Here is a 25,157-nt window from a genome sequence, read left to right as displayed (position 1 = left end):
GTGCGAAAGGAAAAATAGCTCTTTCATGGGTCCACAACCAAGTGCAAAACCCCTTGGCTCAGTTTCTCATCCTTCCTATGCCCTTTTGGGCCCTCTGCAGAAAGCAGAGTCTGTGTGCCCAAGAGGTGATGAAATCCCACATGGCACACAGAGAATTTGGAGGATTGCAAAACAGGATGTCTCCTGGAGGAAGCACGGTCCCGATGAGGAAGAGGCTCAAGTACAGTTCATCTCCCAGTGATGTAAGGGCTTGATTATGCATCTCACTGAAAAGCCTGGCTTCGGGTGTTCAGTTCGAGTAGAACTAATGGGCAACACCTGCTGCGATGAAAACAATTTCCGCCCCTCAAGTCCAACAGAAGTGTTTATCTTTTGAATTAGAAAATGTTCCACTGGATGTCTGAACAAGACTCCAGGGACGCGAACATATGCCCAGAACTGACGTTTCCACGCATTAGATAGCTTATAAAAACGAGAACTGAGAGGGGTGGGGGGAATCTGGAATGGTCAAACAGATCCTCCGGTAAAAAGCCATTAAATACAGATTATAGCAATGTCCCACTAAAGCTCTCACTTCCCGTTCCTTATTGCCTATGGCTCATCTTCTTGGTCTTCCACCTTGTGAAGGAAGTCATTGTATGCCTTACTGGGCTGAGATTCCTAAAAACAAAAGAATGTAAGCCTCTGGGTCCGTTATCCTCTCCCCACACAGGCAAGAAAGCACTTACAGTACGATGACGCCAGCTGAAACCTCGTCTGAGGAAAAAGGAAGAGCCTGAGGATGGTTGGAGCTTTCAATTTTACTCCCTAATATGTTTTGTCAAAAGATGAAATTGAGCTGTTGAACAAGCAGGCCATTTTCCTGTGCAAGCAGCAAAATGGAACGTGTTCCATATTCCAGATAAATTAATATTGCCATGTCACATAAAAATAGGGCTTGCCATACTCAGCAGAATGAGCAGGAGACCCCACAAATGCAGTTGTAAGAGACAGCACATTGTGATGCTAGGCCGGTTAATCTCTCACTCACCTCAGTTTACCTCACGGGATTAGAGCATTGGACTAAGACATGGGAGACAAGGATTCAAATCCCTACTCAGCCGTGAACCTTACTGTGTGGCTGTAGGCCAGTCACTGTCTCTCAACCTAACCTACCTTACAGGGTTGTGGCAAGAGGAGAACCATGTACGTCACCCTAAGCTCCTTGGGGCAAAGGTGGGATATAAATGCCACAATGAATACATGGATGATTAATGAGGAAACTAGCTTTCCGTTATAGTATAGTCAAGAGTGACTAACCATAGGCATATGCCTAGGGTGTGTTTTAATTGACATGAACAACTACCAAAGCTAATATAAAGAGTTAACTATTGATTTCTGCTGAGAGGTATACTTGGAGTTTTGCTAGGGGCACTCTCTGGTGACTCAAATATTTATTTTGGGTGTGGTAAAGTGTACACTCTGTGACTACACCACCTCATTTTCATATGGGACAATGTGAATCTGAAACACTGCCTTCTTGAAAATGTTCTCATAAAATAAAAATAAAAACTGCTGCTATTTTCTTTTGTTATAACTTTGAAGATATACACTTGGAACCTAACATAGGTGAAAATCTCAGTCTATTTGAGTGTGGACTTTTCCACCTCAAGAATGAGCATGTGAATAGGTCCATAAAATATATTTAAGCCAATCAGTGCATTGTTCTTCCTTGCGAAATTCGTGCTTCTGTCTACTCAAGAATTTGGCAGTACTCCAAGGTACACAGATACTCTTCATTTTCTCCCTGAAAAATGCTTTCTAAGAATCCACAGTTCACCTGATTTATTCTTCCAGCGATGGCTCAGATATCTTGGCAATGAAATCATTTTTTCCAACGGTTGCAAAACTGATGCTTTTGTAACAGGGACTGGGAACATGTCCCTAAAGGCACTGGCGGAGGAAGGGGGATGCGATCCGTCCCGGGTGCAGTGGCGTAGCGTGGGGGGTGCAGGGGGGGCCGGCCGCACTGGGCGCAACATCTGGGGGTTAGGGTTAGGGGGCGCAAATCCACAGGTTAGGGGGGCAAATCCACGGGTTAGGGGGCACAAATTACTTGCCTTGCCCCGGGTGCTGACAACCCACGCTACGCCATTGCCCGGGTGTCATCTCTAAGGGGGGGTGACACCACCACAATGCCCCCCCGGGGTGCTTGCCACAAGCAGCGCCCCCCTGGGACGCTTGACGCTGCACCCCCGTGGGATGCTCACCCCACCCCTGGGTGCACAGGGCATGCTCCGCTCCGGGTGCCGGAGCAGCTAGTTCCGCCTCTGTCTAAAGGTGTTGTTTGACCACAGCTTCCATCATCCCTGACCATTGGCTATGCTGGCTGGGGCTGATGGGAGGTGGATGCCAACAAGTTTTAGGTTCCCCCTCCTTGCTTTATAAAAATGTGATTTTCAACATTAGCTGCATTGTCTGTTATCTGTAAAGAAACAAAAAATCCAGTTCACCTAACTTTCGAGCTACTAGAGAACAAGCCTCCCTTGCTAAAATTTGTTCATTCGCCTCCTGCTGTAAAGGCACTGGACTGTTACTTCAGGCTGGACTATTATAATTCTCTTCTTTCTTATGTGCATATTTTTCATTCTCTCTCCTCTCCAGTCTCAATTCTGTGGCTCATTTCACTTTTTTCTCATTCTACCCACATTGCTTTCTAATACTCCCTTCATTAGCTTCCATTTCTTTACTTTGAATAATAAAGTCACTGCTCCACTTTTTGGCACCCTCTTATCTAACTCTTCCTTTTTTCTTTATTTAACCTCTCATCATCTTCACTCTGGCAATGTTCTTGTCTTAGCTTGCCCTTTGGATTACTCCTCCTATTTCAGGTCTTTTCTGTTACTGGCAGCCCCTGCCCACTTTTGTGGCACTCACCATCTCTGAAAACCTCACATTTCTTCCTTCTTGCAGTGTTTGAAAACGTGCATCTTCTCCTGGCCTCTCCATCTCCTTCCTTTCCTTATGGTCTAGTCCTTTTTAGAAAGAGTTTCTCCTTCTTAACAGAGATAACGTACAGTGCCTAGCTTTTGAGGTGCGTTCATCGTTATTATCATCATTGCAAATTCTTAAACCACAACAAAACTGGAAATTAACTAACTCCACTGATAGTAGCTCACAACAATCAGTTCACATCATCATCATCATCATCATTATTATTATTAGTATTATTATTATTATTAATATACCACATTTTTTTCAAGGAGCTCAAGGTGGTATACATGGTTCTTATCCTGACAAGAGCTCTGTGAGGTACATGCAGCTGAAAGACAGTGAGTGGCCTAAGGTCACCCAGTGCGCTTCATGACAAGAGTGGGGATTTCAACTGTGGTCTCCCAGGTCCTTGCCTGATGCTCTAACCACACCACAAAAACACTAGCATATTAGTCTGGGTTCATACCACATCTCTGCCTGCCTGCAGTTGGGTTGTTTCCTAAGCGGACTTTCCAGATATGGTGGCCAGAGGGTCTTTGGAAAGGCAGCCGTGCTGACTAAAGGGCGGCCCTCAAGGTTCATTTCAAAGATTTGCAACGACAACAACGGAAAGCATTAAAGCATTTGTTGCCGGGAGAATTCCTGATCCGTGTTCCTGGGGGCCTAATCATCACGTATCGTCTAAAATAAAACGCAATGGGGAGGCAGGCGTCCTCCCCGCACCCCGATGCACATCATCGTAGGCTCTGGAAATGGGTTAACTCTGCCCGCCTTATTTATCGCGGAGTTTGGGTGGGGAGGGGAATACTCCTTGCGCGGCCGATGAGCTATTATTGTCTGGCATTTGGCTAGCGTCGCCTGCTTTTGACTGCGATAGAGTCCCTCCCTGCAACCTTATTAAGCGAACGGCTATAGACACAGCGGCGAGCTGTGCGCATGGTCTTAAAAGAATCTGATGGTGGCGAAGGGAGTTCGACTTCCCCCAAGAAAAGTCTCTCTCTCTCGGCCGCTCGCGGAGAAGCGCGCAGGCCAAGCCTCCTCCGGCTGGCCTGCTCCTCCTCCGCAGCGCACGTTGCCGGTCCGGTCCGGCGCAGGACTCGCCCGTTCCCCAGCTTAGACTCGGATGCTGCCCGAAGCGGCGTTGCGGCACTAAAGCGCGGGGGGGGGGGGAGGTGGGTGGGCGGAGAAGAGGCATCGTGCGGCCGGGCAGCGGCACGTCTCCGCCTCGCGATTGGCTAGGAGCGAGGGGTGTGTCGGCAGAGGGGGCGGCAAAGAGAAAGGGGAAGAGGGGAGGGAGGGAAGCCCCAGAGCGGGGCGCGCACGTGCTTGCGCCATTGTACGAGGTGCCTTTGACAGGCAAGAGAGGAAGAGAGACCCCGCCGGTTCCTGGCCCCCTTCCGCCTTGGCAGGCGCACGTGCGGTACGTGCTCTGCCAAGCCGGTCGGCTCCCATTTGCGCCTGGTAGGGGGGAAGGGATGGCTGGGTTGCAGACAGTCTCCTTTTACAGGGGAGGAGCTGCTGCCCCCCCTCTACACTACACACACACACACACACACACACACACACGTACGTCGCTCTCTTGGGTGAACGAATGGCCTCCTTAAAAGAGGGGCGGGGCTGCAGTGTGTGTCTGTGATGAAGGGTCTTACGATGAAAGGGGTGGGGGGTTGGGAGCAACAGACGCCGCTGGGTGTGCAACTGCTGAAGCCTCAACGGCAAAGATTGCGGCATTTAAGGGGCGGTCCGTCCCCCCCCCCTCCAGGAACGGCTTTTTCTGCACATTAAAAGTCAAGACTACCAACCTCCAGATTCGGTACTGAAAATCACTACTAGCCCTGATTCGCAGACCACCAATAAGTATGCACTGAAAACGTGGAAAGGCTCCCTCTGCAACATTCAAAGAGGCAGTAAATGTGTTAAAATCTGTACTGCGTGAAGGGAGCGTGAGCATCTGCCCTCCAGTGCACAACATGATTCCCCACCCCCTACCCCACAATGGATATCATTTAGCCAGAGAGGGGGTCGTTATCCACCTTTCTGATGCGAGTACAAAGGTGTGGTGAAAACGTTAATAAGAATGAACTGATCCCGGAAGTGAGCAAGTTGTGTCTGTTTCAGCGTCTGTTAAGATGCTGTGCTGCTTCCTCCCTGCCTCCGCATCTGTCTTTTACAATTGTTCATTGTAAAGGGGAAAGAGTCCCTATTTGGACATCGTTTGGGAGGTGCTTTTAATCTGCAGGGTAAAAAGAATAGATGGCTAATCAAACGAGGCAGAAGCATCTCAATTGAGAGGGGCTTATGTTCCCACAGCTATAAATAAGAAACTCTACTGAAAACTGGCTGGCAATAATCGAAAAGTATACTAATACAAACACTGCATGCGAGAAATCAGCAAATGCAAACTAGCAGCATTGCAAAACCTTATTGCTTTTCATTCCAGGTGCTTCCCTGCTGGTTAAAATTACCCTGGTCCAGGTGCTGGATACAGGCAATAACTTTTTGAGATCCTCCTCCCAAGAATAAGAATAATTTCAAGAGATTGTTACTCTTTAGCATATTCACTGCTAACACAGATGCATACATCATGCCAGTTTCAAAGCTGTTTTAATGTTTGAATTGTAAAAGGTAAAGGGACCCCTGACCATTGGGTCCAGTCGTGACCGACTCTGGGGTTGCAGCGCTCGTCTCGCTTTATTGGCCGAGGGAGCCGGCATACAGCTTCCGGGTCATGTGGCTGGCATGACTAAGCCGCTTCTGGCGAACCAGAGCAGCACACGGAAACGCCATTTACCTTCCCGCCGGAGCGGTACCTATTTATCTACTTGCACTTTGACGTGCTTTCAAACTGCTAGGTTGGCAGGAGCAGGGACCGAGCAACGGGAGCTCACCCCGTCGCGGGGATTTGAACCGCCAACCTTCTGATCAGCAAGTCCTAGGCTCTGTGGTTTAACCCACAGTGCTACCCGCGTCCCATGTTTGAACTGTACCTACCTACAAAAGCCAGAAAGAGAACCTGCAGATGGTTAGGAAATCTTTGCAGCCAGCCACACACTGAAACACTGGTGATTGCAGACTGAGAATGGTGGTCCTGGCTGCACTGGTCAAAGTGGGCGGGGGTGTGACAGATGCTCGATATTTATTAATTAGCATATTCCCCACCCCCTGCTTATCCTCAGTGATTTATGTGCACCTGCGAAAGGTGATCCTTACTTTTTTCTCCTCTCCTTTTATCCAACATGGATGGATGTACACTCCAGGGAAGGAAATGAGTGAGAAAGCATGGTCTGAAAATAGGAAGGAGGAAAGGTAGTTTATAGAATGAGTCTGGTTTTGTGCACTTGTGTGGTTCCTCACTGTGTGTACATCACAAGGAATTTCCAGCAGGTGCCGCCATGGCACATAACCGCATTCTACACAGCACTCTCTAGAGCAGGGATTGTCAACCTGGTCCCTACCACCCACTAGTGGGCATTTCAGGATTCTAGGTGGGCGGTAGGGGGTTCTAGGGCACAAGCTGAATCCTCCTTCCATCCAGCACTGGTGGGCGGTAAGGAAATTTTACCATCAAGAAAGATGCATTAGTGGGCGGTAGATATAAAAAGGTTGACTACCCCTGCTCTAGAGGACCACAGCTCAGGGGTACAGCCAATGCTTTGCAGGTTTCCAGGTTCAATTCTGGCATCTTCAGGGAGGGCATCGAAAGACTGCTGTCTAAAACCCTGAAAAACTCCTTCTCCTCATTGTAGACAGTACTGAACTGGATGGACCAAATGGTGTGACTCAGAAGTATATGGAAGCTTCCTTTGTTCTTAACAGGAGTTCCACATTTTCCCTATGTCAAGATGCTGAGTCTATATGCTGAGAAAATGTGGTGTCCCTACCACAGATGCACTACCTTCAGGAATGACGTCTGGAGTAAATAAGTGATCCTTACATGTTCATTGTGCTACATTTCATCTGAAAAAAGAGATGCCACATACCAAATCTTTTAAAACTATTGCTCTGTCTTGATAAACTGTTAACAACTTGTCTGCAACTGATAAATCCGTCACTGCAGGGTCATATGAATTTTTAATCTTTATCTGATTTTTGTAGCAAATGAAAGGGAAAAGTGTCCTGTAGAATTCCCATACCTACCCAGGTCCCCATACAACCCAAGCACCACTGATTTCACTGAAAGACGTTAAGCATGTACAGTACATATGTTTAAAGCTCCCACTAACATTACTTATATTTAAAAGGCTGGATTGTGATGTCTATTCTTTTCGATATAAAAATAATAAATGCACAGTCCAACCGGATATATCTGACACAGCTGCCTCCTAAAAATTACTATTACAACTTCCATACATTTTTGCTAATTTGTCTAGGAAATCATATTAAAATATCCTGTAAATCGATACAACTTTCCAGAGGTGTTCCAAGATTTAATCTCTCTCCTAGTGAGCTAGCATTTTCTCTCAGAGAATCAAGTTGTGCTCTTTCAGCTTCTATTGGGTCAGATAATAATATAATAATATTCCTGTAGCCCACTGCAGGAATCCATGACAGCTGTGGAAGTTAGACTCCCTCCCTCCCTCCCTAAAGAGATGTTTGGCTCAAATGGAGGGGCTGAGAGTTCCATTCTCCGGGTTGCCAACATTCTGCTCACTGTGAATAGGCTCAAATGCATGGACGTAGCCAGGATTTTTGTTGGGGGGGGGGCAGAACCAGTGTGATTAGTCAGTTAAGTTAAATATTTCTATTGTTTTACTTGACCTAGGGGGGAAGCTGCCCCCTGCTGCCGCCCCCCCCCCCCCCTTTGGCTATGCCCATGGTCAAATGGGAACTTTGGTAGGCAAAGCAATGGAAATGCTGAGCTTATCCACTCTTACTTTCTGCCCCACTCTTTCCAGGCACAGGTCCATAATTTAAAGCTCCATGCCTGAGCATTGCCCTGAGCTTACCCTGTGAAAACCCACTCTTTAGCACTCAGTTGGAGCAAAGGTCAAGTCAGGGTTTCCACTGATAGCTGTTTGCTCAGACTGAGCTTTAAACAGAGGGATTCCGTGGAGCAAAAAAGAAAAGGTGCTCAGACACAGAGCGTTAATGCATGGACTGTGTCTGGTAACAGCGGAGGAAAAGGGAATGTGGATAAGCTTCACTGATCTGCAAACCAGGCTGCTGGCTGGATGCTTGAGAAATATTCCCCTTTGCAACCATTCTTTCGGTATATATAGTAGGAGAGATCCAAGTAAGGATCTGCATGAAGGTCACCCATCCTTTCTCTTGGAGCTTTTCCCCTTGCATGTAATGGGTGCCGCATGCTGGTGATAAAAAATGATTGGGTCCGAGTCAAAAGCGGGCATTCTGGAAAAGCCAAAAGTATGTTAACGGGGCATGATCTTTTCTCTCTCTCGCTGCCACCCTCTTTTTCACTTTCTATCTTTGGGCTCATCCACATTCCCATTTGTACCATGATTTCTAGGCACAAATCCCAGAGGTTTATTTTTTGTCCCACCACTTTCCCCAGGAAAACCTGCTATTTACTGCTGAATTGGAACAAATGTCAGTTGGGTTTTCTGCAGATTGATGTTTGTTCCAATTCAGCAGTAAATGGTGGGTTTTCCTGGAGAAAGCTGTGGAACAAAAAAAAACTTCTCAGACCCGTGCCTAGAAATCATGGAAATGGAAATAGAAATCTGGGGGACCAGGGTTCGAATCCCCACTCAGCCATGAAGCTCACTGGGTGACCCTGGGCCAGTCACCATCTCTTAGCCTGACCTACCTCACAGGGTTGTTATGAGAACGAAATGGGAAGGAGGAGAACCATCTACACCACCCTGATCTCCTTGTATATAAATGTAATAAATAAATAAATTGTGGGACAAAGGGAAGTGTAAACTTAATGAGAATTTCTGAATCTTCACTTCAAAACTTTTTAAAGTCTTAGGCTATACAATGTGGCTGAACTGTGTCTGCTTGCAGACAATAATGCAGCTTTCTTTGTTCCTTTTTTCTCCTTGTATCACTGAACACTGTATTTAAACATACACACAAATGGATATAGTGTGTGTGTGTGTGAGAGAGAGAGAGAGAGAGAGAGAGAGTGTATGTATGTGCGTGTACGCGCAAACACACACACACACACACACACACTTATACAAGTACAGTGGTACCTCGGGTTACATACGCTTCAGGTTACATACGCTTCAGGTTACAGACTCCGCTAACCCAGAAATAGTGCTTCAGGTTAAGAACTTTGCTTCAGGATGAGAACAGAAATCATGCTCCGACGGCGCGACGGCAGTGGGAGGCCCCATTAGCTAAAGTGCTTCAGGTTAAGAAGAGTTTCAGGTTAAGAACGGACCTCCAGAACGAATTAAGTACTTAACCCGAGGTACCACTGTATGTGACTGTATTTTAAATACACAAGGCCAATTAAAGTTATTTTCTCATTGACAGCAAAGGCATAAAACATATTTTTGCAGGAAAATAAAGAATGCCATAACTGTTCTTAGTTGTTGTCAAGGCCCACTGTAATTCAAGCCTCTGGTTTCAGCTGTCGCCGACCAACTGAACTCTTGGGGTTTGTTGTTTCAGTGGTACCCTCAACAGAATTATAGCTTATTTGTCAGCCCTGAAGCATGTATGATATTCAACGCCAAACCAGTTCAAATGGTCCTTCGGTTCTGCCACAACATTCCACACACTGTCCAAGGATTACCTATCTGTACGCAGAATGTGTTTTCATTGACATTAAACCCTTCCAAAAAGCTAGCAGGCAAATTTCTTCCCTTGTAGTGCTCTTGTCATACCAGGATGTTAGCCGTAACCCAGCACACCTTTTCAGAAACACTGAACAAGAAGAAATTGCAGAAAATAAATAAACAGAACTGTGCAGCAAGGGAGACCCACATTTTGATATGAACATCTAATTCCCTTGCCTGTTGAGAGAGAGTGAGCATGAGGATGAACACAAGAAGAGCTCTGCAGGATCAGGCCAAATACTTGTCAAGTCTGGGCATCCTGTTCTCTAGCTAGATGCCTGTGGAAAGTCGGCAAGCAAGCTGTGAGTGCAACAGCGCCCTACCCACTTGTGATTCCAGCAACTGGCGTTTGGAGGCAAACTGCACCCAAAAACTGGAGGTAGAGCATAGCCATTGTGGCAAGTAGCCATTAATAGCTTTATCCCCCATGGATTTGCCTCATCTTTTACAGCCATTCAAGTGGGAGCAAATCCTATAGTTCAACTACGCACTGTGTGGAGGAGGATTTTCTTTTGTTTTCTTCCAACATGCAGCATCGGTGAATGACCCCACATTCTGTTATTATGAGAGGAGAACTCCCACTCCACTTTCTTTTTCTGCTGACTTTCCTGCCTCCGCCCCTCCCTATCACCTGCCATGATTTGGAAGAATAAGAAGGGAGCTGGTTCTACTCATTTAGGCTCCCCGTGTAATTAGAACCCTAGAAGGATTCTTCCCCCGCACTCCCAAAACACATTTATTTAAAATTTACAATACAATATATTTTCAATCAATATACACAGTCACCTCTGTGGTGATGGTGGCATTAAAAGAACAAGATATTTTAATAGAAGGATTCTAAAAACACATAGAGACCCTAAGCAAGTAAAAAAGGCTTTCCATTGCAGAATTTCACACCTGAAATTCTGGAGGGCTCTGGGGAGGAAGTGTTTGCCCAAAGTTACATCTTTGTATGCTGTTTACAAGGCAACAAAGTTATTTTGGTTGACATATAAGTATCCCCACCCCCCATGATAATCATTGATGACTAATTTATATGCTTTGGGCTTGGGCTTGGGTGCTTATCTGGGTTGGTAAGAAAACCCAGTAGAATTACTGGAGAATGGGCCCGATAGCAGCAGACTGCAATTAGGTTTCAAAGGGAAACTTTGATGAAGGGACATAATTTTGCAGGTTCCCCGTTTTTGTGCATATAATTATTTTTCTCTGATTCCCCAGACTCACTTAGGTCTCACTTAGAATGAACCAACAGGGGAAAAAAGTTCCAATTAAAATAAGCCAACCATTAAAATGTCACAGCCTAGAGTGCTCCTGTTCACTGTTCCTTCCATCCATGCAGTTTTTAGGGATATTCCATTCCGTTCCAGTCCTCCCACAAGTTTTCCATTTCTCTCTCCCCCTTCCAACAGGCAACAAGCATACTCTATTCTCATAGAACTGGTTTCAAAGTTAGGGGTGGGAACTTAGAAGAGGTTTTCCTGAAGATTTTTTTTTTTTTTTGTAATCCTGTAGAAATCTTCAGGTTCTCCCCCCTCCCCCAAGCCTGCTGATATCTCCCTCCTATGTGTGGGTAATACCATTTGGGCTGCATAAATAAGCCTTAGTAGTCATAGCCTGAACAGAGATTGGAAATAGAGAGAATGATGACGGGAAAACAGCCTAACAAAGGGAATGAAGTGATTTCTGGCTAGACTGGGAAAAGCCCATGGGAATGTTTTACAGGGAGCATTATGCAACTAGTAAAGAGAAGGACCAGATGGGGCTTAGGAGTTCTTTACCATCTATGACCTCAATAATGTTTTAACTGGCTGTTTGCTAAGGATCGGTTCCAACAACCAGCATGGCTCCTGCCTAAGTCTCACCAAAATAAAGAAGGCCACATTAAAATAAAATAGTTTGTGCCTGATGTCAGCAGTATAATGGTTTACATTGTTAGCAGCGCAGTGCACTGAGCAAATTGCATATCTTACAGGCCAATCCTATGAGCCACTGACACACAGTATGATCCGTTCCCATTTTAACACTGGAACAAGTCTTTGGACAGAAGCAGAAACTACTACGGTACTTCGTGTCAATAGTGTCTGTTTATTTGTGGAAACTATGCTTTAATCTCTAACCACAAAAAGGAAAAGGTTTTACAAAATGTATGGAAACCACTGGCGGAGGAACAGGGGTGCAGGAGCGGACTGCCCCTGGCACCACTATTCCGGTAGGGTGTCATCGCGGCGCACGCCCCCCAGACACACGCCGTGTACCCACGCAAGTGCCGGGTGCCACGCCCCCCAGGCAGCACATCACACCCCCAGAACACGCACTACGCCCCTGCGGGCAGCACACCATGCCCTCCCGGGCGGTGTGCCTTGCCCCCCAGGCATGCATCACCCCCCCTGGGGGACACCAGCCATGCCCCCGCCTGCTCTCCACCCCCCGTAGCGGAGCATGCAGCTTCGCCACTGATGGAAACCATCTATTCAAATATATTGTTGTGAGTTTGGGAGTGGGGTTAGGCTGTATGTCTGAGTCCCTTCTAATTCCTGGATCCAACAAGTATCCAATTGCTGGAACAGCCAGACAAGTTTCTTGATAACCGCTTTAGTGTGGGTCGTTAAGGTAACAAAGGAAGTGGCTCTGTGCCAGAGCACAAATGGGTGGGCCCCCTTCCATCAACTGGCTGGTAGTTACAAAGACAAAGGCCAGAGTCAAGGGATGTGAGCTGGAAGCTGGAAGCAGGCTGGGCAGCTGGGAGACAGAGCTGTGCCTGATTTCTGTTGGAATCCAAGGCTGTGGCTATGGGAGAAGCAAGACCCTCTTGGGGTGTTAATGCTGTGAGCCCCTCCACTAAAGGGTCAGGTTGTATATACGGTATGTGTAAATAAGCCATACATCCTAAAGACACCACAGTCTCTGCTGTTCTTCATTCTGAGGAAACCAAACTCTGGGTAAGCATCTGGAACCCCTGGAATCTCGCACTGCTTAGAGATTGGAGAGGTGTGAAACAATATTGATGCAGTGGCATGTGCTATTTGCTAAACTGAGATCCCATTTCAGTGAGCAAAGTTACAATTATATTTTGTGGGAGGCTTTGTGGGCAGGTGGTAAGGAATATACACAGAATAGCAGCCAGAGCTACAGTACAATTCAATTTAGATGAATGGCCTTAGATAAGAAGAAGAAGAAGAGTTTGGATTTGATATCCCGCTTTATCACTACCCAAAGGAGTCTCAAAGCGGCTAACGTTCTCCTTTCCCTTCCTCCCCCACAACAAACACTCTGTGAGGTGAGTGGGGCTGAGAGACTTCAGAGAAGTGAGACTAGCCCAAGGTCACCCAGCAGCTGCATGTGGAGGAGCGGAGACGCGAACCCGGTTCACCAGATCACGAGACTACCACTCTTAACCACTACACCACACTGGCTCTCCACACTAGATAAGCAGAAACAGCATCATTCCAGTTCAAACAACCTGGAAAATATCTAGATAATCATACATTTGAATTAGCTGCGATGCTATTTGCATGCAAGCAGTTGCACAGATGTACAGGTAGATAGCCAGAATTTCTATTTTAAAACAGTCAGACAGTAAGACTCTATTGTATTAGCGAGTTCTATAATGTTAAATATAATTATGACACCCTGCGTGGAAATAGATAACCACTAACAAAATGGCATCTGCTTAAATACATATTGTATTGTGGATAGAACTGTATGGAGAGGCAATTAGCTGTAGCTTCCTGCTATACAGTAAACTAAGCAGTGCCACACCTCTGCAACTACTTGGAAACCCAGACAGCCGTGGAAATGGGTGGGGAGATTAATGGAATATCAGAACAGATCTTACCATGAATTGTTCAGCAATAGTGCAAGCTCAGCTTCCTCCCAGTTTCCTCTCTGCTTTGCAACTGAAATGACAGACATGCATAACAGCAATTTGACACTGAGCCATCAATCTTGTCCTCCCCACATGCTTCAAGCATTCTGTCCAGCTCTGATATTTTTTTAAGCAATACACTACACCAACATTTAAGCACATCATTCTGCATTTTAGTAATGGGCTGCATATAGTTCAGTCATAATTTAAAAACCTCTGCATCTACTTAAACAAGATAATCTTTTTTAAAAAAAACAACCTTGAGTATCAGGCGTCACGTTAGAAAAAGCATTCTCTCTCATCCCAGGTGGAATGTCTTTTTCTAAGCCAATGCCTACTGTAACACATATAGTCACTATTTACAGTGGTACCTTGGTTTAAGAACAGCCCTGTTTACGAACTACAGAATGAACTTAATTCATTCTGGAGGTCCGTTCTTAACCTGAAACTGTTCTTAACCTGAAGCATCACTTTAGCTAATGGGGCCTCCCGCTGTTGCCGCGCCGCCGCCATGCAATTTCTGTTCTCATTCTGAAGCAAAGTTCTTAACCTGAGTACTATTTCTGGGTTAGCAGAATCTATAACCTGAAACGTCTGTAACCTGAAGTGTCTGTAACCCGAGGTAACACTGTATTCAGTTTACGAACTCCACAAAACCAGAAGTAGTGTCCTGGTTTGTGAACTTTACCTCGGTCCAAGACCAGAAGCTGAACGGTAGAAGGGCCCCGGCGGCAGGAGGCCTCATTAGGGAAAGCGTGCCTCGGTTTAAGAACAATTTCGCTTTGAGAATGACTTCCGGAACAGATTAAGTTCATAAACTGAGGTACCACTGTATATAAAAGGAAGCAATTTGTTTCAATTCATTGTTTCTAATATACAAACAATGGAGATTTAATCAAGCAATTAACAAGTTAATTATTTAAAACTCATGTAATTAATAAACTAGTATTCATTTTATTTTTTTAAGTGCAAAACTGCTCCAGGAATTGGGAGGGGGAGATCATCACAGGAGCCTCATGCACAGCCGGCTTCTGCTTCAGAGCTTGACCTTGGAGAGAAAATATATGCTTGGACTGAATAGAACTGGGGTCTTCACTGCTCTAAAAATGCCACATTTGTCTTCATCCTTGATTTCTCATGTGACAGATTCTATAGGCCTCTCCAGATGGGTACGGCTGCCACGGAGGAGATGTTTCCATGGCTATCATCTTCATATGGTCAGCAGTCATCTGTTTCCATACTCCGTTGTTCCAAGGTGAATTTTTGTTTCTCAGCATATGCCAGACTCAACAGCTCATAATTTGCTAAAATGGTACCTTACATAATAGGATTCCCATGAGCAACTCTTTTTTTGTGTATTGTGGCTCTATTGTGGGACAATTTATGGTGTTGTCTTCCAGATGTTGTTGGACTCCAACTCCCATCAGCTCCAGACAATATGGTCAATGGCCTGTGATGATGGAATGATGGAAAGTGTAGTCTAGCAACATCTGTGGGACCACAGATGCCAAACCACTGATCAATTCATGCAAATACATTCCCCCCATGTCGTTACATCTAAGTCACCCTTCTCCAACCTGGTGCCCTTCAGATATTGTTAGACCACAACTCCTACCATTCCGGACCATTGGCCATGCTGGTTGGGCCTGATGGGAGCTGAGAGTTCAACAAAACCTGGAAGGCACTAATGTTGGGGAAGGCAGATCTAATTGCTATAGTCTGACCTCTAAAGGGCCAGCCTTTGTTGTCACTAAAAATTGGGACAAAAGTCTGCTGAATCTCCACATTGCTTCTGCATAGCTATGAATAATGAAATTGTTGGAAATGTCTTCATCTGGGCAGCCACATTTTGAAGACTCTTTTATGATAGACTATCCCCAGTTAGCAAAGAAAGCTGCAATTTTCCCCCAGCTAGGACAGCAGTTAGTGAAATCATGCCTGTTTATCATTATCTGTCTCATATTAGCTGTAATCGCATCACAGTTTTGTTTATATATACAAGTAATGCAAACCATGCATAGCCTAACTTTGACTCAAAAGATTAAAGTAGATACATAATTCTGGCAAATTGCTTGGAATTATGGTTTAACAGCATCTGGTTCAGATATTCTGCAGTAAATTGCTGGAACCAGTGCTGCCTGTGTCCGTACTTTTTCCCCTCCTCTCCTTTTATTTGAACCAAAAACACGTGTCTTCCATCCATTTTCCATGTAATCAGTTGTATAAAACCCACAAGCCTTTGAGAGAAGTAGGTGAAATCAAGATGCTATGGTGGACCACCTTTAAAGCCTTCACAAAAACTAGGGTGTTCACAGCTAAGATTATCAAGAGATGGCTAATGATGCAGCAACTGGCATCATTTGGAAGACAACAAAATGTCATCTGCATCTATCCCCCATCATCCTACACAACTTTGGAAGCTGTCAACTACAAAGTTGGATCGCTGGCCTGCCTTGCTCAGATCAGCTCTGCACTGAGAGGTAGCACATCTCTGGCAATTTAGAAAGGGGTCTTTTCCAGCCCTGCCTGCAGAAGGCAGTGATTCAACCTCTGCATTCAAAATAGATGTTTTGCTACTGAGCTGTGGCTCTTCCCTGCAAGTGTGCCAAAATCAGAGGTCAAGTATTATTTATTCATTTAATACCCACCAGAGGTGCCAACATCCACCTCAGATTGAGGGGCCCCATCGTGTGGTGCACATGTGTGATGTCATGTGCACAACACATGATGTGCATGCGTCATTACATCATTGGGAGGAAGCTGAGGGCAGAGCCCGAAGCAGTGAGGCTCAAAGGGCCAGTGGCTCCTCCTTCCTTGTACTCAGGAGGATCCAGCCACTGAAGCTGTGCCATGCTCAGCTCCATGCTCAGCCTCCCCTGCCCCCTCAACATTGAGGGGGCTCAGTCCCCTCCCAACAGATATTGAGGGGGGTGAAAACACCTTGGTCCCATAGAGTTGGCATGCCTACTATAACCCGCTCTGCATTCCAGGGCAGGTTATAGCATTAAAACAATATATTAAAAACAATTTAATACAGCTTACAACTGTAAAAATAAGGGGGCTCCTAAAAACATTCACCTCAAGTGTCAAAAGCCAGAACAACAAGATGCATCTTCCAAAAGCTGTATAATGAAGGTGAGAGGCACACCACTGTAGGGATGGAGTTCCATAGCTTAGGAGCCACCACAGAGAATGCCCTCTCCTGTGCCGCTACGCATCAAGCCTCTGAATGCAGAGGAACTACCAGGAGGGCTCCCTATGCCCAATTCAGCAAAAAGGTGTAAATAACTGCAGAAAGTTCAAGTATGTGAACAAACTCAAGGCAAGGCATGGCATGTGCTATGGAGAGAGGCAGAAAAATCCCCAGCATTATAACTAGTCAGTTTGACCAGGAAAGTAGGAAAAGTAGTCCCAAAAAAGAAAAGCCAACTCTTGCCAAAGGAGAAAGCTCTGACACAGCTAGAATGGCTTCAAAATATTACAGAGATGGGGGTGGGGGGGAAGTAACTCCTTATGGTTTCTAGGCAAAGCCAAAACTCACAGATCATGCGCTGCCCCAGCAATATGCAATATACCTGCATCCAGAAATCATGCATCATCACAGGGTAGATGCGCAAGTTTCCACTTTAGACAATACACAGGAAGCGTACGAAGAGGAAGTGCTTCCTCCCATCTGCTTTCTGGGTAAGATCTAAAGTTTCCCTCACAAGTTCCCAGTTGACCAGCCTGGCAATAGCCTACTTCTCCTTCCTTTTCCAAGAGCAGCTGAGCAGTTGGCACAAGTCATGGCAGGAAACAGCTGGGGATAGTTGTGTGTGTATGTTTGGTAAAAGAAGCAGCAGCAGCAGCCCAATTCCATTGGAGCAGAGACGACAAAGCTAGAGGTAAATATATTTAAATTAGATACATGGATATTCAGGTCTTTGCACAGGGGCTACTTCTCTTTGACTTGCAGTTTTTGCAGTCACCGAGTGATGGTACCTGTGTGGAATTGATGGACACGAGATATGCTCCATTGCTACATGCAAAAAGCAAACCCTTCGTTGAGTTGACATCTTAGTGGAGCCACAGGATGAGAAAATTAGTCATCTGCCACAGAATCAGTACTTCCACAAGGTAAAGCCATAACGAGATCTCATCCTGTCAAAGTGACCAATGAGGGTTTAGGACCAATATTCTGTGTTTTCATTGCTTAGATCAGCAGCCCATCAGAATCTTCAAATCCAGGATATGATTCATCTGCAAAACACACTAGGGGCGTCTCTAGATGATCTATTTAATGAGCATTCCTCCTGATTTATTTGCGCAAAGCTAATGTGGTGGCAAGCCTATGTGCGGTCTTTAATGAGTATTTGTTCTCATTTGTTTGTGGGGCGGTTATATGACAAGGAGCATTCATTCTTAAGTTTCTTTCTGGGTGTTTACATGTCTTCCTGATAATCACACTTTTCAACACATGTCTCCATCACTTTCGAAACTGTGAAAAGTCTATTTAAAAAAAAGTAGATGACTTGCACTAGGGCAACTAGCAAAAGTTTTGAACTTTTATCTGTTTTCTGCCTTTGATGGCAAAGAGTTTGCAACTTCAACAACCTAAGCAGAAAATGGGCTAACTCGTAACTATTACACAGGCTATTGTCTAAGGTATAAAGGGGGTATCCTGTAAACACAGGTGATGGTTGCTTTGCTGTTGTCCTACAGGACTGCCATTTTCAAAATGGTGCAATTTGAGCATTTTGTTCTGCCCATACCTCTCTTTGTATCAAGCGCAGTAGTCACATGCCCAGTTCACGTCCCACATAAAAAGCAAATGATTACATGAGTAAATACCAGTTTTTAAAATAACCCAGTGCGGATGTTCTAAATATAAAAAGTTAGGCAGGATTTCTGACACCTATAAATCTTTCAAACAGTTCATATTTTATCAATCAACCAAATAGGCCTTTCTTATAAAATCAGAAAATAACTCCTCACCAAGACGATTTTTCAAATACTTGACCTTTTCATAAAACAACCAGAGGGGAAAAAAGGTGTTTGAGCCATTTAAAATATCATTCCTACTGCTATTTCTTCCATAGCATTAGTTTTATTTTCTTCATTTTATAGTCACCTAAAAATAAAGTTTTCCTCCCATTTATTGTAATGGTTTTGAATTTCAAATACTTTTTTAAAAAAAATTAGGTCAAAGAGGGTTGCTGATTCAGTTTCTTGTCCACCTGATTCAGTTTGTTGAAGTAACACACATTACCATCTAAAGACAAGCACCCTCCTCCCATTTTAATGGTCTAAAATTAACTGAGAGCACCACTGCTTGTATCATCCCCAGGGAGCCATTTATTCTACAGAGCTTCAAAGGGGAATTTTGGAACTCTGCTATGCCTCACAGGTACTTACTGTCCTTCTTTTCCAAGTAGTGTCAAAATGTTCACAGTTCTATATGCATATTCCTGAAGATCTGCCAAAAGTGACCCAGATTTAAACTATAAGGAGCTGAAATTCTGTAGGAGACCATTTTCACATAAGAGCCCTGCTGGATCAGACCAAAGGCTTATTTATGCCCTTAATATAATTATAGACCTCCTTTCCTCCAAGGAGCTCAAGGCGACATACAAGAACCCTATGAGGTAGGTTAGGCTGAGAGATTGTGACAGGCCTAAGTTTGCCTGGTAAATTTTAGATCCTAGTCCAACACTCTAACCAATACGCTACATTGGATCCAGCATCCCACAGTGGCCAATCAGATACCTCCAGGAAACTCAGAGGCAGATCATAGGAACAGTAGGCCTTGCCTGCTGTTGCTCCCCAGTGACTGGTATTCAGAAGCATAGTACCTGTGATCCTAGGTGAAATGTAGACACATATAAAAAAATTGCAAAAATGTTTTTTTAAAAAACGTTTTGAAAAAGATATTGCATTTGCCATAGATCACTATCGCCATCTAGTATCACATTTGTATAATGCACTTTACAACACACTTAAAACGTTTTATTTGCGGCTGTATAGCTGAGTCCCTAGTAGTATGCAGCCATCATGACTGCAAACCATTGGTAGGTTTGTTCTCCATAAATTTGTCAAAGCTTCTTTAAAGTTATCTAAATTGGTGGCTGCCATCACATTTTGCAGTTTGTGTTGTGAAAGCTGTGGAAAAAGTAAACTATGTGGAAATCTGCATCTATAGCTGGGTTAGAATTCAGAAGTACTTGAGGCCTATCACAAGGGATGGAAGTTAAAGGGCCGGATTCAACAAACTCAGTGGGCTAGCAGAAGCTAGCGCAGTCGGGCTCCCCCCCCCCCGCCAATTTTCCCTATGTACTTCTGTGCCTTCCCCCAAATCTGCTCTGGGGAGGGTAGGAAGAACCCCCCAAAACAGGGCATGGGTAGGGTTGTCATATGTCTGGAATTTCCCAGACATACCTGGAATAATGCAGTTGGAAGAAGTGTCCGGGAGGAAACCAGGAAAATCCAGACATATGGCAAGTCATGCCGGCAGTGTCATCTTTGCCGATTCCCCTTAAAAAAATAGCTGAAAAACAGCGATTTTTTTCCTCAGTAACTTTGCCTAAAAAAGCTCAACAACTACTCTTGGGGTGGGTCAGAACAGCAGTGCTGAATTCCTCCCAAAGAATTCTCTGAGGAATCAGAGCCCATGATGTGGTAGATTCACCACAGGAAGGCCCTAAGAACATATGAAGAGTCCAGCATCCTGTTCCCTCAGTGGCCAGCCAGATGCCTGTGGGAAGCAGGCCAGCAAGCCATAGCATTCTTCCCCCTTGAGATTCCCAGGTATTCATGAGTATACTGCCTCCAATACTGGACAGCCTTATCCTCCGTGGAGTTTTCTAATCCCCTTCTGAAGCTACCCGAGGGGGTGTCTAAACCTGCAAAGCTTAAAAGAGAAAGCATTCCTACTTCCCTTTTAAAAGAGGACTTGCTCATGCTAAATTCATTTCTGGAGCTGACTGCCTTGGTTGCCATGGTGAATGCTGAGGAATGGACAGGGGAGGATGACCTTGCTGATTCTCCTGGATCTCTTTGTGCTGTTTTCGTGGTGCCTCTAGGCCTTCCTGAAAAGTATGTTCCCAAAGGTGGTGCTGGGGAATTTCCGTTCTACTCAGTGGCCTTTGGCTGGCAGGATGCTACAGGAGCCCGTCACCAGCATGTCCCCTGCTCTCCATGAATCTGCTGGGGAAGGAAGGGTGTCTGGAGCTTGGAAGCGCAGTGGCATCAATATGCAGGTGACGCCCAGTCATGCTCACAAAGATCAGAAGACCCAGCCTTGCATAAAATGGTAATAATGCTGCGGTTATTTTTTTAATACTTCCTAATAGCTCGAGCAATGCTATCAGCAGAGGTCAGACTGCTGCTTTTTGGGGTCATTTGTATGGTTTGACCCACTCAAGCACAACTGCTAAATCCATTTCCTTGCCAGTGAAACACTCTTGACAAGCAATCACAGGCAGTCTGAAGTGAGACGGAAGAGGCGTCAGACACGCACCCTTCTAAATTAGACTTCGTCAACCTGCTGCCCTCCAGATGTTTCGGGTGGCAACACCTATCAGCCTCAGCCAGCATACCAGTGATGTGAGCTGCAGTCCCAAAACATCTGGAGGGCGGCAGGTTAGTGAAGGCTGCTCTAAATGGTATCCCTCACTAACCTCCAGGCTTGTGCATTTATGCATTAGTTCCGCGCACAATAATTCCTCAAGTAGCAATTAAACCTGGCTCCCTCCTGCTTCTTTCCAACAGCTCTGAACACTGGGAAACTAACCCAGATCCCCTAAAAGGCAAAAGACAGTCCAGACAAAAGGAAGAGGGCATAAAGTATGCTTTGGCTTTGATATCTGAACTATCTGGTCCCTACGGCTGGAACATCTACACTGGTGTCCAAGCACAAAAGCACCCTGGGGAACACAAACTAGCTAGAACATCATGCTCTACTGTGGAATATTTTCAGCACTTATTTAGGACCAGACATGTAAAGTCTCTGAGACTAAAGGCATTTTGGGGGCTAAATACATCACTAAAAGCAGGTCAGAAGTGTGAGTCTGGAGTACTCTGATGGGTGCAAAGCATGTCCCCACCACAGATTTTCATGCTTCCCTTCTACTTTAGGCTGTATTCATTGGTTCATATATCTAGAAATGCTTGCCTATTGCTTCCAGTGCCTCCAGAATAAGTGCATCATGACCTGGCCCCTGGAGAATTCTGTGGGAAGAGATTCTGAGCAGATTTGGGCTCTCTTGAGAGCTGAAGTGAGGTCCAATTCAAACATGCAAAAATAGCACATGGAGGAAGACATCCCTCCGGAAAGGCACTGCTTTAGAATGCAAAGGGGATTGTGTGTTTGAATGCACCAGTTATGTAAAACAAAAAACTCACTATATGTAGACAGGGAAAAATGCTAAACTTAAATTATTCTCTCTGCCATTTAGCTTTCCACAAGCAGAGATGTTTGGTGGTGGTGTTTTTTAACAGGGCTGGACCTTTAGAGGCCCTAAGCAGTTGAAAGATTTGGGTGCCCCCATATATATATATTTCAAAATATAAACAATAATAAACTGTAAAATATAATTTTATTTTTCAAAAGGAAACAAAATCTACAGTAAGATGAAAAATAATGTTTATTTTCGTATACTTCAACTTTATTTATACTTGAAAATAATTCCCCTACTTTTTGTAATGCAAAGTCTTTAATCAAATCCTGAAAACTAACCTTACGTAACACATCTGCTTCTATGCTTAGTAGAGATACAGCATCCAGCCTGCCTTGTTGCATAGTTGTTCTGTTGGGATTTTAATATACTTCAGCTCAGAAAAGGAACGCTCAGCTAAGCAATTTCTGACCATGAATGTTAAGAATCTGGCAATGGAAAATTTCAGTGGTGCCCCCTTTCCCTTGATGCCCTAAGCTCGTGCTTATTTTGCTTAATGGTTCAGCCAACCCTGGGTTTTTTTAACATGGGGAAACCTGCAGCCTGTAGTGATTCAATCGTAGGGGGATACCATCAATATGCTTGTTCTGCACATTTAAATTAACCCAAAATCATCCACAGCTTCTTGACAGAAACTGTCAGCCAAGGCCTGTTTTACTAACAGAAAGCAAAGGAAGGTGGAATCTACTGTTCACTGGTCTGGACTAATACTATTTTTAATTTATTAAATGACAAAAAATGCAACCTGTACTTCACATTGTATGTACAGTAGTCCCAAATGACAAAGAAGCACGTTGGGCTTCCCTAGCTCTAACCAGGTCTGCTACAGAGTGAGAATTTTGATTTTGTATGTTTTGTCCACTTTTTGCTTTCAGTGGCAGGAATCTGTCATCACAGGCATTTCTGCTTGGCCCCCAGAACAATCTCCCCTCTCCTCCCTTGTGTACTGTTGTGGTGCTCTTCCTGAGACACACACCTGAGCCATTTTGATGACAGAGATGGGGGGAGCCCTGTTGTGCTAGCTGCTCTTCCTCCAGTGGGACCACTCAGTTGAATTTGGCCCTATAAGTTGTATCCTGAGCCTAGCGCTGGTCACTAAAAAATGCATCACAGCACTTCTCCCGTCATTTCTGAAACCTTGCAGCCCTTCCAGAATCCTCAGGAGTGCTCAAAACTGCAACTGCAGTTGTAAAAGTGCCCTCAGCTGCTTCTCCCTCACTGTAGCAGCTCTTGCTTTGCCCCTTGCCTAACCTTTCCTGATGAGGGGCAAGGGAAGCTGGTGCCATTGGCACTCAACACCTCATGGTACCTGGAGTACCCTGAAGTACGAGAATATAGGTGGGTATATGTATGGGGGACGTGGGTGGTGCTGTGGGTTAAACCTCAGAGCCTAGGGCTTGCCAATCAGAAGGTCGGCGGTTCGAATCCCTGTGACAGGGTGAGCTCCTGTTCCTCGGTCCCTGCTCCTGCCAACCTAGCAGTTTGAAAGCACGTCAAAGTGCAAGTAGATAAATAGGTACCACTCCGGCGGGAAGATAAACGGCATTTCCGTGCGCTGCTCTGGTTCGCCAGAAGTGGCTTAGTCATGCCGGCTCCCTCAGCTAATAAAGCAAGATAAGTGCCACAACCCCAGAGTTGTCCACAACTGGACCTAATGGTCAGGGGTCCCTTTACCTTTATATATGGGTGGGTACATGTCTTCACCCCAAAGGAAAGCAATGCCCAGCCTGGTGATGACAGAATAAATGTTGTAAGGAGAGAGCTGCAGCCCAATATAAGAAAGGAGGTGATAAGGGAACACCAAACTACTTTAAATGAATTCAGATCTCCAGGGCCTGATGAGGAGCACCCAAGGGTAAGAGTACCAAAGGAACTTGCAGGTGTGATCTCAGAGCCTAATCTTTGAGAATTCTTGGAGAACAAGGGAGGTCCCTAGAGACTGCAGGTGAGCAAATGTTGTCCCCCATCTTCCAAAAGGGGGGGGGGGAGAAGAACCAGGTAACGACTAATACCAGGAAAGGTCCTAGAACAGGTAATTCAATAGTGGGTCTGTGAGCACTTAGAAAAGGACGCTGTCCTGCTGGATGACCTTGGGCCAGTTGCCATCTCTCAGCCTAACCTACCTCACAAGGTTGTTGTGAGGTTAAAAGAGGGGGAGTGTGTCTTGCCACCTTGAAGAAAAGGTGGGGCAGCCTAAGTCTTGACAAACAAATAAAGATCCACATTTGGAGAATTCGTTCGCTATAAGGTTCTTAATAAATACATTCCCTACACCTCCTTCGTGAATGTCCTTGGATTTTCCCTTACCCTTCTTATTCCTCCACCACTGTTTGGCCTCCAGAAACCTTAACAAAGACACTTCGACGACACCACCCGATGCTTTGTACGGAAAGGCAGCGAGGTTTGTGGAAGAGGAGCTGAAAGGCGCGCGCCGGGGCTGGGAGGGGGGGCGGTGTGTGCGCCGGAGCGGAGATGAGGGAAGGGTCCTCCATGGCTGTGCTGTGGAGTGTCACGTCTTCCTCCCAGGGGCTCCCCTCCACTTCAGGAGGTGAGAGTGGATTTTCTCAAGTGCATTTTGACAGCTGGGAGCAAGGGGATCGCAGCAGCAGCAGCAACAGCTGGAGACATTCCTCGCCGCGCCCCTCCTTCGGCAAGCCGGCTGTCCCTGGCGAAGAGAGTCCGAAGGGCCCGCCCGCCCGCCCCCTCGGCTGTTGCTGCTGCTGCTGCCGCCTGCATTACAGCAGCCAGGCAGGACCCGGGCACTCCGCGCCGCTCTCCTCCACTGGAAGGCCAGAGGGGAGAAGTTGCAGGAGGTTGGCGGCGTCTGCCTGATGAAACCTCTGAAAGCGATTGCTGCAGCGGGGCGTGGGGGGGTGGGAAGGAGGAAGGAAGGAAGAGGAGCCACCCCGATCCCTGGCACACACACCCCATCGTCACCTGCTGAAGGCTTCCATCGCCTTCCTTAAGGAAAGCAGCTGCTGCCGGAAGGCTTTAGGTGGGAATCCCGAACGCGCCACCGGGGAGGGCGGGTCGCCTTGCCCCAGAATCCGCGCCTCTCAATGCGGATGGGAAGGAATGCGGGAGGATCGGGCTGTGGATGAGGGTTGAGGCACAGCAACCAGATGATGCAACGACTGC

The 25,157-nt window shown here is 45.7% G+C and overlaps 1 protein-coding gene across 1 annotated transcript in view; it reads right to left on the bottom strand.

The window, feature by feature from the left end:
- LOC310839628 (uncharacterized protein) overlaps positions 1 to 19,449 on the bottom strand; it is an 89,206-nt gene extending 69,757 nt beyond the window's left edge. Inside the window, exons 1-4 of the mRNA XM_083728340.1 lie at positions 19,419 to 19,449; positions 18,982 to 19,042; positions 17,329 to 17,465; positions 13,558 to 13,618 (exon numbers count right to left, since the gene is read on the bottom strand). Coding sequence (XP_083584466.1) covers positions 13,558 to 13,618; positions 17,329 to 17,446 — 179 coding nt within the window. The 5' untranslated portion in view covers positions 17,447 to 17,465; positions 18,982 to 19,042; positions 19,419 to 19,449. The remainder of the gene's footprint in view (positions 1 to 13,557; positions 13,619 to 17,328; positions 17,466 to 18,981; positions 19,043 to 19,418) is intronic.
- Between the last annotated feature and the right edge of the window lie 5,708 nt (positions 19,450 to 25,157).

The sequence above is a fragment of the Podarcis gaigeae genome, assembly GCF_964106915.1.
Source record: "Podarcis gaigeae genome assembly, chromosome: 2".
NCBI lineage: Eukaryota > Metazoa > Chordata > Lepidosauria > Squamata > Lacertidae > Podarcis > Podarcis gaigeae.
This window is presented reverse-complemented; position numbering and strand designations above follow the sequence as displayed.